At 39.2% G+C, this 17,003-nt stretch overlaps 1 protein-coding gene across 4 annotated transcripts in view; it reads right to left on the bottom strand.

Moving 5' to 3' along the window:
• Yes1 (YES proto-oncogene 1, Src family tyrosine kinase) overlaps positions 1-17,003 on the bottom strand; it is a 71,997-nt gene that overhangs the window by 42,598 nt on the left and 12,396 nt on the right. Inside the window, exons 2-3 of one of the 4 annotated variants that reach the window (XM_070029477.1) lie at positions 5,166-5,292; positions 3,463-3,576 (exon numbers count right to left, since the gene is read on the bottom strand). The exons of the other annotated variants lie outside the window; for them this stretch is intronic. Of the exons in view, the coding sequence (XP_069885578.1) occupies positions 3,463-3,562 (100 nt within the window). The 5' untranslated portion in view covers positions 3,563-3,576; positions 5,166-5,292. The remainder of the gene's footprint in view (positions 1-3,462; positions 3,577-5,165; positions 5,293-17,003) is intronic. 4 annotated transcript variants of the gene reach the window in all.

The following is a 17,003-nucleotide window of genomic DNA, read 5'->3' on the forward strand; positions in this document are numbered from 1 at the left end:
TAAAAACTTGTTTTATAATAGTATGAAATAAATGTAGTATGATTGATGTATCTGACTCAGTCATTGGGTGACAACATACTATACTATACAAATATGTCAAAGTACTTTTAAACAACACTGCACACCCTGACAATGCTTTATCTCCAAATTATCTATTACTTAAGTTGATTCCATAATCCTAATGTATTACCAAAGGAGCAGGCAAAAATCTCTCCATTCTCTGCAATGAGATGAGGCTAAAATGGAGCATAAGCAGGCAACCAGGTTTTCTGACTTTTAGACCGCATTCTTTCCACCACCACTCACACACCTTGAGGGAAGCCTTGTACATATTCACCCTCTAGAAATGTTACGAACAGCAGCTTCACTACTTCAGCAACACAAATCTTTCTAGCTTTGAAAACATCCTCTCACTCCTCGCCAGGAACATTCTGCCTTATTATTTAGTAGTAATTTTAACTTTTTTTTTTTTTTTTCAGATAGTGTCTCACTCCAGCTTAGGCTGGCTTTGAACTCTCCATCTTCCTGTTTTAGCCTCCTGAGTGCTGGGATTACAGACTAATCTGTGCCACCAAGTCTGGCTTGACTTGACACATTTTTTAACTTAAAAAAAATGATTTAAATGTACTTTAGTTCAAATTTTATTAGGCTAGTAACTGTGACATTGCATGCTATATTCAGATGGGGTAGGGGAGTCCTAGTTTGGCATTTTGCCCAGATGGGTAACAAAGTTTTAAGAAATCCTACAGAAATTCGTTTACAGATTGAATTTCATAATACAAAATGAACCACCTCAGAGGTGAAGGTGCTCCAGAGGCCATAAACATAGTCAATGATTGTCCCCTAGCTTTCCTTTGTATATCCTCCTCTCCTTATAGCATAAAGCACAAAGGATAGGCAGGACCTCACAGAGCAGAGAAGGTGGGCGGGGAGGAGGAAGCACAAACTACTAAAGGGCGTGGACTTTGTCATGTAAAAGCAAACAATGAACTTAATTTTCCCAGTCAAAGAATAGAAAATGTGAGCAATGGAAAACTGAGCTTGCAGGGCTCAGTATGGTAGCAATTTTCTACCATCTCTTTCTTTTCTTTTACACTCTAACTGTACCAATGACCTTAAAGAAAAGTAAACCAAAGCCTTCTAAACCCCTGGAACCTCTCAATTTTGAATTCTGTCGTGGGATCTGCCATAACGACCTAATAGCTCATCAAGAACTGTAACGAATCCTTATTTTTTAAATCATTTTCCACTGTGGATTATAATAAAAATAAATTACAAATAAATGGAAAGCCTCAGTATTAAAAAAAAAAAACAACACAGAAGAGATCTGAATGTAAAAGTGAATTACCTTTAAGCATTTCAGACAATTATTAAACACTGCTTGTTGGACATCATTCCTTCCTCAAATTTATCCAACTCTTGAAAATAGCTGATTTCATACCTGTCTTAAAGAATTTGTACTCTCTCATATTTTTACACCTTATCCCCTTTCTCTTTTTTTTTTTTTTTGTCAGTTGTGGGGCCTGAACTCTGGGCCTGGACACTGTCCCTCAGCTCTTCAGCTCAAGGCTGGCGTTCTACCACTTGAGCCACAGCATCACTTCTGGCTTTTTCTGCTTATGTGGTGCTGAGGAATCGAAAGCAGGGGTTAATGCATATGGACGCAAGCACTCTACCACTGAGCCACCTTGCCAGCCCCTGCTTTTGCTTTTTTCTCTTTACATCTAAAAAAAAACGGGAGATTGGATTTAGTGTATAAAAGTAACCTGAAGCACTTGAATTCTTCCTCCAAGCTCCTAGGGTATTTACTGTATCACTACCATTACCACAGCATTTTAAGTTTCAGTGAATGTTTTACTCAATAGATTTAAAACATAAAAGTCTGACATAAATCAAATGTAATGTACAGAAATATTAACAAAATTAATGTGAGAGATCCAGGAACAGGGAGTCTTCAGCAATTAGACAACAAGCGGGGAATAGCCAGGTGTTTTAGAAGCAAAAAATCAGTGACAACAGTGAATATGGACAGGGCGGAGACAGGAAAGGTATCTATCAATTTAATAATCTGTTAAGTCTTGGAGGTACAGATCTTCCTGACCTTTGCTACCTTTTTAGTGCAAATCCTAGCAATTAGAAGAAACTGTACCAGTATTCCCAAATATATCCAATAAGAATGAAGTTATTAAGTTTTGATTGATGCTCTAGAATTGTTATATCTTGTGCATATTATGTACAGTTAAAATAATCTTCCAGTTCTTTATTCAAAATCTTTATTTTGAAATAACTTTAAAATTGTAACCCATTTCCATTTCTCTTATAATACTGTCTTTGATAGCAAATTCTGCTGCCTAATTAGTAACTTTAGTACATAAAGTTTAGTTTTGTTACAGATTCACGTAAGGTTTTGAAAGGTCTGCCTCAAAACTTTAATTTGCAAACATGCTAAAAGATGTTTTTATCTCCATTTTAACTTTCATAAAATTTGGTCCTGAAACATACTAGGTAACTAATTAATGTTTATTATCCAATATCCTTAGCTGCAATTTCATATTGAACAGTAATGTAATTCCATGGATGCCTACTAGGTAAAAAGATACACAAAGTGCCAATGTTTCATTTGTTTCTTTCTTTTTTTAGTCTGTCGTGAGGCTTTAACTCTGGGCCTGGGCGCTGTCCCTTAGCTCTTCAGCTCAAGGCTAGTGCTCTACTACTTAAGCCACAGCGCCACTTCGGGTTTTCTGGTGGTTAATTGGAGATAAGAGTCTCACAGACTTTCCTGCCCAGGCTAGCTTTGAATGCCGATCCTCAGATCTCAGCCTCCTCAATAGTTAGGATTACTACTGGTGGCATGAGCCACCAGACCCCAGCTCCAGTGTTTCTTTTTAAACAAGCTAGTTTCTTCTAAAAATAAGTCTATAAAATAAGAGTAAATATATAATAGAATAATAAGGACAAGTAATGATTTTTCTGTTAGGGAAGAATTTGATCTTACTTTTAAATTAGTGGTAAATTCTCCATCATCTAAATTATCATGTATTATTGTGTTATTATGATTTCAATCTGAAACATACCCCAAAGTTTCATGTAATAAAGGCTTTGTTGCCAACTGCTGGACTTACAGTAAATGATTAGATTTTGAGTGCTCTAACATCTTCAGTGGATTCATTCATTGATGGATTTATAATTTGACAGTACCACTGGGAGGTAGTAAAAACTAAGAGGTAAGCCCTAGGTGGAAAAAACTGGTCACTGTGCGAATTGTCTTGGAAAGGTAACAAACTATGTCCCTAGCCCCTTCTTTCACTCTGCTTCTTGGCAGTGAGGAACTTTGTTCCACTACATGCTCCCCAACAAGTTATTCTGTTAAGCCTTATTTTGAACCCAGAAGCAATGGAGCCAAACAACTATGGACTGAAACCTCTTAAACCGTAAGTCTAAATAAATAAATAAATAGCTCACTCTTTCCAGGAAAATAAACTTTTCCTCCTTTAAGTTGACTTCTGTTAGGTATTTTGTCACAGCAGCTGAAAAGATGATTAATATTGATGTCTACAGGCATTCTTTTCCAGAAACCTGAAGGGTAAAGATGAAAGATTAGCTCTCCTTATATTACAAGTGCACCTCTACAAAACCCTCTCTCTTTCTTTCTCTCTCTCTCTTTTTTTTTTTTTTTGGTCAGTCATGGGACTTAAATTCAGGGCCTGAGTGCTGTACCTGAGCCACACAGCTCTATTTCCGGTTTTCTGGTGGTAAATTGGAGATGAGAGTCTCATGGACTTTTCTGACTGGGCTGGCTTCATCCTGTGATCCTCATATCATAGCCTCCTGAGTAGCTAGGATTATAGTCAAGATCTACCAGCTGTTTCAATTAGTACAGCTGTCTACTGGACTTCTGCTGGAATACCTTCCAGGAATCTGAAATTTATCATGTCCAAGATGGGATTTACCATCTATCTAATTATAATAATACATTCTTCCTTTTTTCCTTTGTTAACAGTAGACACAGTACTCCCAATCACCCTTAGAAACATTAGTTATTTTTAGTATCTATCCCTTCTGTGTACTACATATCCAATCAGTCACCAAGACCTGCCTGTACTACCCTATAATCTGTAAAAATTCTTCTACTTCTCCCTCTCAGCTAATTACTACTTCCCTTGGCTACTAATCACTTGCTGTCTACTGCAAAAGCCTCCTTAACTGACTTCCATGTCTCTACTGTTAGCTTTCCAATCTTTTCTAGTTGTAGTATGAGATGGTGTTTTTTACAAAGAAAATCTGATTACAAGTCTTGAATGACCTGGCCCTCTTCTCTTTTTTGCCCAATATAAAATCTATACTTCGTATTGTACTGTAGAAGGCCCTTTTTCCTTTTTTTCTCTATATAGGTTGGCCCAGTCTTTGGCTCACACTTGATACCAATATATAATCTGAGAGTGCATGAATAAGGACTTTGGGATTAGATTAATACTGAATTCTTGTTCAAATTAGTTCAAATTCCTAAACCTGACTTTCCTCATTGCCTCCCAACTTAAGAATTATTACCTGGGGCTGGGAAGGTGGCTCAGTGGTAGAGCGCTTGCCTTGAATGCATGAGGCCCTGGGTTCGATTCCCCAGCACCACATAAGCAAAAAGAAAAAAAGCTGGAAGTGGCGCTGTGGCTCAAGTGGTAGAACGCCAGCCTTGAGCTGAATAGCTGATGGACAGCGCCCAGGCCCAGAGTTCAGGCCCCATGACCGGACCCCCCCCCCCAAAAAAAAGAATTATTACCTATCTTGTAAGATTCTAAGTATTAATGAACTCACATGTAAAGAAACCAGCATATAACATAACAAAAGCATGTGTTTGCTTTAAGACTTGTGCATGTAAGGGCAGAATCTTTAACTAAAGGTAGTTCAATCAAAAAGGGGAAATATTTTATAAAATTACACAAGTGTTTCCTGGAAGTCAAAGTTATAAGAGAAAACCAGAACCAGGAACATAACTGTGGGGAACTTAGTTTATTCATGCCCTTTCCTGGCCCTTCTAGCATATCCTTTCCTTCTCTATGTCTCAGTCCCTATCATCTTCCATCTCTGCCAGTATAGCAGGACTTTTCCAGCTCTTCACTTCTTTCAATAGCAAAAGATGGCTGCCAGTAGTTTTAGTGTTATAACCTCACATTTTAGACTGCAGGATTTCAAGTCCAAATTCCAGAAGTACTTCAACCTTCTCTCTGGGGCAGTTCTCTCTGGCCAAGTGGTAGAAAATGGTAGATTCCACTTCAACCATGACCAAGTGAGAAAGTCCTAGGAAAGGAGTTTGGAAAATCAAAACAGTTAGGGCCTGTTATTGCATCCACTCAAGAAATGCTACTAACATTTCAAGAGAACTATATTTTTTTTTGGGGGGGGGGGTCCAGTCGTGGGGCCTGAACTCTGGGGCTGGGTCAAGAGAACTATTAAGACAATGAACGCTATTAAGAATATATTGTGGGGCTGGGAAGGTGGCTCAGTGGTAGAGTGCTTGCCTCACAAGCATGAGACCCTGGGTTCAATTACTCAGCGCCACATAAGCAGAAAAAGCCAGAAGTGGCGCTGTGGCTCAAATGGTAGAGTGCTAGACTTAAGCTGTAGAGCTGAGGGACAGCACCCAGGCCCAGAGTTCAGGCCCCATGACCGACAAATAAAACAAAAAAAAAACAAATGAACAAAAAAAAAATAATAAGAATAAAAGAAAAAAGAGAATATATTGTAATAGGGCAGGAGTTTAAAGTTGTACCTCCATAGTTCTATATTATCAATATATCTATAAAAAACATCAATAAAAACATGTAAAGGGCTACTTGTTTTGTAAATTTATAGTGCATACTTTTGCTAAAGACACAGAGTGAAATTTGGGAAATGATCTCCAAAGCACAATTGAAAATTTGAACTTTTTACATTGCAAACATCTCCCCAAGCTTGATTCTAAACTGAAAAGAAAACTTCCTAAAATGGAAAAAAACATGTAGGTGAAGTCATTACATGGTCATTTATAGCATTCTAGCAATAATTATGGATACACTATAACAAAATGAAGCTAAAACCTCAAGTTAATTGAACTGGAAAAACCAGAATTGAGCAATGAGTGAGCACAGAGCTTGTCTATTTCCCATCCCTGACCCCTAACAGATTTTTCTAAGTTTCTACAGTATTAGTCTAATAATTTTCTTACCTGATATTAATATTTGTAATACACAATTAACACTACAAAAACTAACTTATTTAGGCTTTTCCTTTGAGATGAAGATCCTAGTGGTAAAAAAGAAGAATGGATATTTCTTTTTTTTTTTTAAACTGTATTTTTTTTTTTTTGTCTTTTCTTTTTTGGTACTGGGGATCGAACTCAGGACGTTGCACTTGCTAGGCAAGTGCTTTGCCACTGAGCTACATCCCAGCCCAGAATGGGATATTTCTTGCTTTAAACAAACAGGCACATTACTGATAGAATCTTTCCCAATTTCATTCTGACAAAAAAAAAAAAAAGCCCATTTAAGACTCTGTGTGTGTGTGTGTGTGTGTGTGTGTGTGTGTGTGTGTGTGTGTGTGTGTGTGTGTGTGTGTGTGTGTGTGTGTGTGTGTGTGTGTGTGTGTGTGTGTGTGTGTGTGTGTGTGTGTGTGTGTGTGTGTGTGTGTGTGTGTGTGTGTGTGTGTGTGTGAAAAGCCCATTTAAGACCTTGTGTGGGGCTGGGAAAGTGGCTCAGTGGTAGAGCACTTGCCTTGCATGCATGAGGCCCTGGGTTCGATTCCTCAGCACCACATATGCAAAAAGAAAAAAAGCAGGAAGTGGTGCTGTGGCTAAGTGGTAGAGCACTAGCTTTGAGCTGAAGAGCTGACGGACAGTGCTCAGGCCCAGAGAGAGAGAGAGAGAGAGAGAGAGAGAGAGAGAGAGAGAGAGAGAGAGAGAGAGAGAGAGAGTGTGTGTCTGTGTGTGTGTCCAGGCTGAGTTTGTGTGTGTGTGTGTCCAGGCCCAGAGTGTGTGTGTGTGTGTGTGTGTGTGTGTGTCCAGGCTCAGAGTTTGTGTGTGTGTCCAGGTGTGTGTGTGTGTGTGTGTGTGTCCAGGCTCAGAGTTTGTGTGTGTGTGTGTGTCCAGGCCCAGAGTTTGTGTGTGTGTGTGTGTGTCCAGACCCAGAGAGAGTGTGTGTGTGTGTGTGTGTGTGTCTCCAGGCTCAGAGTTTGTGTGTGTGTGTGTGTGTGTGTGTCCAGTCCCAGAGAGAGAGAGAGAGAGAGAGAGAGAGAGAGAGAGAGAGAGAGAGAGAGAGAGAGAGAGGGGTGAGAGAGAGAGAGAGAGAGAGAGAGAGAGAGAGAGTGTGTGTGTGTGTGTGTGTGTGTGTGTGTGTCCATCGTGTGGGGCTTGAACTCTGGGCCTGGGCCTCAGCTCTTCAGCTCAAGGCTAGTGCTCTACCACTTGAGCCACAGCGCCACCTCTGGCTTTTTCTGTGTGGTGCTGAGGAATCACACCCAGGGCCTCAAGCATGTGAGGCAAGCACTGTTACCACTGAGCGATCTTCCCAGCCCCTCAAATTTTTTTTTTTAAATGTACCAAGTATCGAACCCTACTAGGCAAGCACTTTGCTACTGAGCTACACCTCAGCCCTTAAAGACAGATTTTGTCAAGCTATATGTGCCAGTGGGTCATACCTGTAATCCTATCCAGAGGCTGAAGATTGCAGCTGGAAGCCAGCCGGGGAAGGAGAGTCTGTCTGTGAGACTCTTATCTTCCAATTAACAACCAAAAACCAAAAGCGGTGCTGTAATTCAAAGTGGTAGAGTGCTAGCTTTGATTGAAAAAGCTCAGTGATAGTGTCCAGGCCCTGAGTTCAAGCACATAATCAACAAAAATAAATAAAAAACAAAAACAAAACAGATTTAGTCATATATAGGGTCAAAACTTTCTTATAATCTTAAATGTACCTAAGATATTTACTAATTACCTAAGAAATTTCTTCTTGTACTGAACATTTTAGTTGTAGCTTTTCTATATGCTCAATATATTAAAATTTAAATTGCATATATGTAAGTAAATTAATTGCACTAACAAATAATCCAGATAATTCTGTTGTTGAAGATATGTGCTATTGTTATCTCTACAGATGAGAAAACTGAGGGCTGAGTATCACTAAGCAGCTTTTGGGTCTATGTCACAAAATTATCAAGAGTCATAAGTTAAAAGTAGATTCTGGTGAGACCATCTCTGTGGCTGTTAATTGTATATTGCTACCACAACAAATTACAAGCTTAGTGGCCTATAATAATGCAAATTTATTTAATCTTATCGATCGATCACAAGTCTGACACTGGTCTCACTGAGTTGTTAGCTGGGTTGCATTTTCTTCTAGAAACTCAAAGAGAGGACTGGATTCTTTGTTTGTTTGTTGTCCTCTGCAGTTTCTAGGGACTGCCTATCCCTGGCTCATGGACTTCTTCCAGCTTTAAGACAGTAACACTGTTGATCTTTTTTTTGACACTTATGCCTTCCTTTTCTAATCTTAAAAATTCTTGGATTCTCCAAGGATGCAGTCCCTAATTTATAATCATTATGGGCAACCTTACTCAATATGTCATTTTAATTCCCTTAACCATGTAAAGCTGTATCTTTATATACAGCTCCTTAGCCTTGGACCTACCTCCAACCACCCCCCTCCCCCCGGGACAGTAACTTCTATTTTTATGGTCTGTTGTGTTCAGTTATAGATACACAAAACTGACTGAGGCACTATGTAACCTAATATATCACGAGTTCTAGGAATTCACAGGACAGATTTTTGAGGAAGCCATGATTTTGTCTCCAATAGCCATACTTGTATCAGCATATACTCATCTCTCAGCATCTTGGGGTGTTGGGTTCCAATAACTTTTCTTTTCAAGGGGCTTGAACTCAGGGCTTAAGTACTATCCCTGAGCTTTTTCACTCAAAGCTAGCATACTACCACTTTAAGCCACAACACCACTTCCAGTTTCCTGGTGGTTAACTGGTGTAAGAGTCTCAAGGATTTTCTTGCCCAGGTTGGCTTCGAACTGCAATCCTCAGATCTCAGCCTCCTGAGTAGCTAGGATTACAGACTTGAGACACTGGTACCCGCCTCCAATAACCTTAAGCTCTAGTTATACACAAAAGTTCATGTATATTCAAATTCTTCATCAAAAAATGTCATGCATTTGTATATAACCTATTCATATCCTCAATATATAATGTGCACATCCAGATTGCTTATAACAGCTAATATAATTGCTATATAAATAATTTTATACTGGTTTATGTAATAATGACAAGAAAAAATCTAAATGTCAATTCAGAAAAAATCTCTTTTTCTGAAGTGCTAGGGATTTAACTCAGGGTCTAATGCATAGTAGGCAAGTGATAAAATGCTAAGTTAGGTGCTTCATCAAATACATACAGGTTTGTTTTTTTGTTTTTTTTTTTGGTTGTAGTGGGGTTTGAACTCAAGGGTTCACATTAGGCAGGTGCTTTACCACTGTGCCACCCTTTCTGTACTGGTAATTTGTGAGATAGGATCTTGCCTTTTTTCCCCTATGTTTCACTTCCCACCATAGCTGTGATAACTGGAATGTGCTACTACAATTAGCATCCTCTGTTGAAAAGGAATCTTGTGGATTTTTCTGTTGAGTTGGCCTTGAAACTGAGATTCTCCTAATCTCAGCCTGCCAAGTAGCTAGGGAGCCTGACATCTTCAAATATTTTTGATAGACAGTTGGCTGAGTATTGGACACAGAGTCCAATACACAGGGCCAGATCTACTATCAAAGTTACACTGATCTATTAAGGGTTAAATTAAAATATAACATGACAAAATTAATTCTACACTAAACATCCATCTAACTTTGCTTTAGGAGGCTCAATTTATTAATTCTCAGTCACTGGGTCAACAGATTAAAGACTAAATAAACAAGACTAATTAAACAGGAAGAGTCATTAAATCAATAGACCAGTATATCTATTATATAATAAGAGGCATTTATTTAAAATGTCCATTCCTTATTCTCATCCAGGTCTACTAGAGGTAGAACATCCAAATCTATACTTTACTAGGTATCTCAGGTGATATGAAGTTACTGTGTGACTGGTACTACCACTTTATATGACTGACTGACTATTCATGAGCCTCGTCTACAATTTGCTACATTCAGTGTATACCTTATTTTCTTCCTCTGTCTTGCATTATCAGCTCCCTCTGGATCCATCTTTGCTCTGCAAAACCTACTGAAATCCCATCTCCACCAGAATTTTCCTAAATATTCATTCTTTCCTTCCCTTCCCTTTCTTTTTTAAAGTGTACATCTTCTTTCTCTTGACATCATTATTTTAACTTCCAATACAATATTTCTCTCAGGTTAGCTGAAGTAATATATTTAACTGATAAACGTGAGTGGATAGTTATTTTTTATATTCTAAAAGCTTAATCATCATAGCATCTTTGCATGGAGTAAAAAGTTCATCTACATTAATTTGCTGGGCTGTGCTATATCTTATTGATAAATGTTTGGGATTTGATGCAACCAATAATGATCAATAAATTAATGTTTGTATGAAGTTTCTTTAACTGATAAAGCATGAAGACAAAAAGGCTGTATTTGAAGCTTTTCCACAAGTAAAAACAAATTAAATTTGTGATATATTAACACATACCAGATTTACATCTAGAATATATAAAGAGCTCAAAAAATTTAAACACCAAGAGAATGAATAATGCAATTAATAAATGGGCAAATGAATTTAATATACATTTTCTTAAAAAGTACAATGGCTAGTAAGTATATTGTAAGGTCCATTCCTGGACAGCAAACAGACCTCGCCCAGTACCTGTGTTACCTAGGCAACTGGGACACCTGGAAGAGGTCACATCCGCATCAGATGAGGTCACATCTTAACCTGATGTGGCCACACCTTTCTCCCACCTGATCCCACTTCCCTTTACCTGGACACACCCTCCCCCCCCCCCCACCCTATATAAGGCCTAATCCGGGGCCAGACGTGCTCTTCCTTTTGCCAGCTCTTCCTTTTGCCAACCTTGCCTGGTCCCAGCAGGTCTACTGAATAAACCTACCCCCTTACCTGAATACCACGTGCGTGGTGCAGTTCTTACTTGGCTACCTCTTTTTAAAAACCTAACATATATAAAGTAATGTTCAACCCTAACTATGAAGAAGATGCAAATGTGGTCAGGCACCAGTGTCTCCTGCCTGCAATCCTAACTACCCAGGGGGTGGAGGTAAGAGGAGCAAGGTTCAAAGGCAGACTAAAGCAGAAAAATCCCCAAGACGGACTCCAATTAACTACCAATGCTGAACTGGAGGCATGGCTCAAGTGGTAGAGTGTCAGAAGTGGTAGAGTGCCAGCTGTGAGCATATAAGCCAAGCAAAAGTGAGAGGCTGGCCAGGTGCTGGTGGCTCATGCCTGTAATCCTAGCTACTAAGGAGGCTGAGATATGAGGACTGCGGTTCAAAGCCAGCCTGGGAAGGAAAGTCCATGAGACTCATCTCCAATTAACCACCAGAAAACCGAAAGGGGTGCTGTGGCTCAAGTTGTACAGCACTAGCTAGCTAGCCTTGAGTTGAAGAGCTGAGGGACAGTGCCCAGGGCCAGAGTTCAAGCACCACAACTAACACCCCCCCCAAAAAATGAGAGGCTCTGAGTTCAATCCACAGTGAAAGAAAGAATGAAAGAAAGAAAGAACAGGAAGGAAGGAAAGAAGAAAAGAAGGGAGGGAGGGAGGGAGTAGAGAAAGAAAAAAAGAAAGAAGGAAAGAAAGAAAGAAAGGAAGAAAGGGAGGGAGAGAGGGAGAGAGAGAGGGAGGGAAGAAGGAAAGGAGGGAGGAAAGAAAATACAAATACAAATCAGAATAACACTGTGATCCATCTTACCTCAGACAGACCAGCTTTTATTCATTCAATGGTGTATGTAGAAGGGGATACACATACACCTATATACCAGAGCTTAAAGAAAATGAGAGAGTGAAGGGTATCCAGAATTCTTTTTGCTATTTTTAAAATATTCTATAATTTGAAACTATTACTAAATAGGTCTTTTAAACCAGGTGAATACTTATTAATAAATTTAAGAACAAATGCTCAGTCTAAAATAATTAAATGGGAAAATAAAGGACAATCTCAGTCAATGGAAACATATAACATTTTTAGATGGTATAATCCATTCTTATAAAGATATCTATCCTTCCTAAACAAGTACAAATAACATTATCAATGAAGTTTATATGGAAAAATAAATGGGTATGAATAGCTGAGAACATTTTGAAAAAGAAAACTGAACAATTTGTTCTATTAGAAATTAAGATTTCAATTCTGTAGACTGTTAGAGATCTGCATTATAGTCCTAGCTGGTAACATCAATAAATTTGTTTCTTGAAACCTACTTTATCAAGCTATAAAAACAAAGATATTAGCCGGGCGCTGGTGGCTCACGCCTGTAATCCTAGCTACTCAGGAGGCTGAGATCTGAGGATCGCGGTTCAAAGCCAGCCCGGGCAGGAGAGACCATGAGACTCCTATCTCCAATAAACCACCAGAAAACCGGAAGTGGCGCTGTAGCTCAAGTGGTAGAGCGCTCGCCTTGAGCTGAAGAGCTGAGGGACAGCGCCCAGGCCCAGAGTTCAAGTCCCACGACCGACAAAAAAAAAAAAAAAAAACAAAGATATTAAAAGTGCCTAACTCATAGAGCCTTTGTGCAAAAACATTAGCTAAAATATATTTACCACTACAACTGGCACTTCTCAATGCGTAAAACCATTGCTGCTGCTGCTGTTACCATGGTCAGGCTTGCATGGAGCTATGTGATACTGGCATCAGAACAAACTAAGTACCTGGAAAGGAAACCAAGATTGGAAACAGACCCAAGAGTAAAAAAGTCCATGAGACTCTTATTGCCAATTAACCATCAGAAAATCAAAAGTGGAGCTGTGGCTCAAAGTGGTAGAGAGCTAGCCTTAAGTGGAAAAAGCTCAGGGACAGCATCCAAGCCCTGAGTTCAAGCCCTACAGCAAACAACTAAAAAAGTTAAAAAAAAAATTTTTTTTTTGGTCAGTTATGGCTTGAAGTCTGGGCCTGGGCCCTGTCCCTCAGCTCTTCACCTCAAGGCTAGCACTCTACCACTTGAGCCACAGCACCACTTCTGGCTTTTCTGTTTATGTGGTGCTAAGGAATTGAACCCAGGGCTTCATGCATGTGAGGCAAGCACTCTACCACTAAGCCACCTTCCCACCCTGAGGAAAATTACTTTTAAGACATAGGCGATATTGGAGAAGTAAAGATATGCAAATGGAGAAAAAGCAATATAAATACAAAGAAAAGACCATATCAACAATTCATAAAGCATCTCTAAAACAAAATCTGTAAGAATAAGACAAAAATTAGCAAAGGTTACCAGAAAGCAGAAATACTATCTAGAAAAATGTATAGTAGCCTTACAATGAAAAAAATAAAGTACTGGAAACACTGGGACACTGAGGCAAGAGGATAATTTGGCCCCAGGAGTTGAAGGCCTGCTTAAACCAAAGCCAGATCCTATCCTCACAAAATAAAATTAAAGTATTTGTATGATGTCTTCACTCTCATCTATCATAGGCTCATCTATTCTGACTCATCTTGGGGGGGGGGGGAGGCGCTAATCCCAGAAAGATACAAAAACCTGTTAATATCCTTGGCTCTGAGTAACACTAAAGCAAAAGAACTGTGTCAGAAAACTCAGGTTATGGAAAGGGGAAAAAAAACAAAATGAGTTACAAACACCAACAGCAATCACTTTGACAGTACTGAGAAACTGAAGTCAGGACTTTGCCCATGCTACTCTACCACTCAATCTATGCCCCCAGCCCTACTTAAATTTATCCTAAAGATTAATGTCACAAATTTACACTAGATCTGCCACTCCAAAAAGTCTTGAGTTAAAAAAAAAAAAAATCTATGGGTGGGTGCCGGTGGCTCACTCCTGTAATCCTTGCTACTCACAAAGCTGAGCTGTGAGAATCATGGTTCAAAGCCAACCAGGGCAGGAAAGTCGGGGCAGGAAAGTCTGTGAGACTCTTATCTCCAATTAACCACCAGAAAACTGGAAATGTTGCTGTGGCTCCAGTAGTAGAGCGCTTGTCTTGAGCTGAAGAGCTGAGGGACAGCACCCAGGTCCAGAGTTCAAGCCCCATGACAGACAAAAAAATAAAAAATAAGAAATAAATCTATGGGGGCTGGGAAGTTGGCTCAGTGGTAGAGCGCTTGCCTTGCATGCCTGAGGCCCTAGGTTCAATTCCTCAGCACCACATAAGCAAAAAGAAAAAAGCCGAAAGTGGTGCTATGGCTCAAGTGGTGGAGTGCTAGCCTTGAGCTGAAGAGCTGAGGGACAGCGCCCAGGCCCAGAGTTCAGGCCCCACGACTGGACTCCCCCCCCAAAAAAAAATCTATGGTTATTGCATGTCTTTAGTGAGGAGATATTGGTTATATCCACGAGAGGCAGCAGATACAGCAAGCTGACAGTTGACATTTTCCTATATTCATTGTCCTATATGCTGCGAATGACTTTAGTAATCAAAACAAAACTCCCTGCCTTCAAGCAGCTTACATTCTAGTGGTAGCCATTTCCCATTTCTATCACTTAGAGTTTGCATGATAACAATGTAAAATCTGCCAACCCTTTTGTAAAAATGTAACAAGCAAGGGCAATGATGAACCGCAGGAGTAATAAATGAGTTGCACTGTAAATATTCTCTGTGGGATTATCTACAAATTCTAGTTAGTATTCTCACTAGAAAACAATACTCTAGTTTATTAGCTAGAACAAAGGGTACATTCTTAGATACAATCAAAGAAATAAAAGGAAGCCAAGGAAGAAAAGGTAGTGAAGGAAATCATTGTCAACTCAAGAAGTTGACAGAGTAGCAACAGAGTAGCAAATAAAATGTCTACTTAGAGCTTTAGATGAAAAGCTTCTTCACAAAAGAAAGGAATTTATGTAGCAACAGCTTTATAGGAACAAAACAGTACCGAAGACAGTAAGAATTAAAAGAATAAACTAGCCAGCTGTTGGTGGCTCAGGCCTGTAAATCCTAGCTACTCAGGAGGTTAAGATCTAAGAATCATAGTTCACAGTAAGCTGAGGTAGGACTCTTACCTCCAATTAACCTCCAAAAAGCCAGAAGTGGAACTGTGGCTCAAGTATTAGTGCACTAGTCTTGTGCAGAAAAGTTCCAAGGATAGTACACAAGATAGTGCCCAGGCCTAACATAAATAAATAAGTAAATAAACCATTATAGAACAATTGTTGCTTCCAAATACAATCCTAGTGAGTCTGTACCAGAAAATATGAAATCTATACTACCAACAGGGCAAGTTAGAATGTGTCCCTTACTGGAGCTTGTGTCTGAAATGTGATACAGAGCAACTCAGTAATGAGACCTTTCATCTACTTCTAACTCTTCTAGAAATAAATGATACAACAGATAGAGTGAAAACAGTATCGTAAATTAACCATTTGATCCAGTGTGTGTATGAGAAAGATTCAGACTAGTCTTCACACATACACACACACACACACACACACACAGACATGCACACAGATTGTATGTATATTCAATATATTGTGTGTACATTTACAAATGGACTGACTACAGAGTATATGTCGACTATAAAAAGGAGCATTTAACTACAGTTTAGTTAATAGAACATACCATCTTTTCAGCATACTTCTTTGTTCTTTTAGTAAATTAAATTAGGCATTGTGGTGTACCCTCACTGCCCCAGGTATTTAGGAGATGGAAATAGGGAAGATTCATGGTTTGTGACAGTCCAGGGAAAAAGTTAATGAGAACTCCATTTCAATAAACAAGCTGTGCTTGTGGGTGAACATCTGTAATTCAGCTACATGGGAGGCACAGGTAAAAGTGTATCAGTCTGAAGCTAGCCCTAGGCCTTACCTGAGAAATAACTAAAAACAAAGAGGGCTAAGACATACAACGGACAAGGGTCTCATATCTAAAATATACCTGGAACTCAAAAAATTAAATCCCCCAACAACAAATCATCAAAGAAACAACTGCCCAATAAATAAGTGGGCTAAAGACTTAAAGAGAAACTTCTCTGAAGAGGAAAGAAGGATGGCCAATAGACACATGAAGAAATGCTCAACCTCCCTAACCATAAAAGAAATTCAAATCAAAACAACACTGAGATACCACCTCACCCCAGTTAGAATGGCAAAAATCAAGAACTCTAATAACAACAGATGCTGGAGGGGATGTGGACAGAAGGGAACCCTACTGCATTGTTGGTGAGAGTGTAAACTTGTTCAGCCACTTTGGAAAGCAGTATGGAGGTTCCTCAAAAGACTCCACATAGAGCTCTCCTATGGCCCAGCAATCCCACTTTTGGGCATTTACCCAAATGATCACAAACAAGACCATACTAAAGCTACCAGCACAACTATGTTTATTGCAGCATTATTTACCATAGCTAAGATATGGAACCAACCCAGATGCCCCTCAGTAGATGAATGGATAAAGAAAATGTGGTATATATACACAATGGAATTCTATGCCTCCATCAGAAAGAATGACATTCCCCATTTGATAGGAAATGGAAAGACTTGGAAAAAATTATATTAAGTGAAGTAAGGCTGGCCCAAAGAAACATAGGTCCCATGGTTTCTGTTATTTGCACTAACTAGTATATGTCTGAGACAAGCAGAAACTGTCAGACAAGTTGATGTTAGGCAAAATGAGCCCCAAGATAAGGACTGAAATGGTTTTTCTTTCTTGCTATTGTTTCTAACATATTTATAAGATGATTTCTTTGTTGCTTTGTATGTCCCTCCCCCATGGTATAACTCCTGTTTTCACTGTATTTGATGTTGGTATAATTTGTGGAGGGGAAGGGAAAAAACAAATTGTTTAAATAGGTATACAGGTGGACTCATTGCAACAATGAGATATATAAGACGTTATGTTGAAAAATGAACT

The sequence above is a fragment of the Dipodomys merriami genome, unplaced genomic scaffold, assembly GCF_024711535.1.
Source record: "Dipodomys merriami isolate MVZ:Mamm:240054 unplaced genomic scaffold, mDipMer1.0.p SCAF_2, whole genome shotgun sequence".
Taxonomy (NCBI): Eukaryota; Metazoa; Chordata; class Mammalia; order Rodentia; family Heteromyidae; genus Dipodomys; species Dipodomys merriami.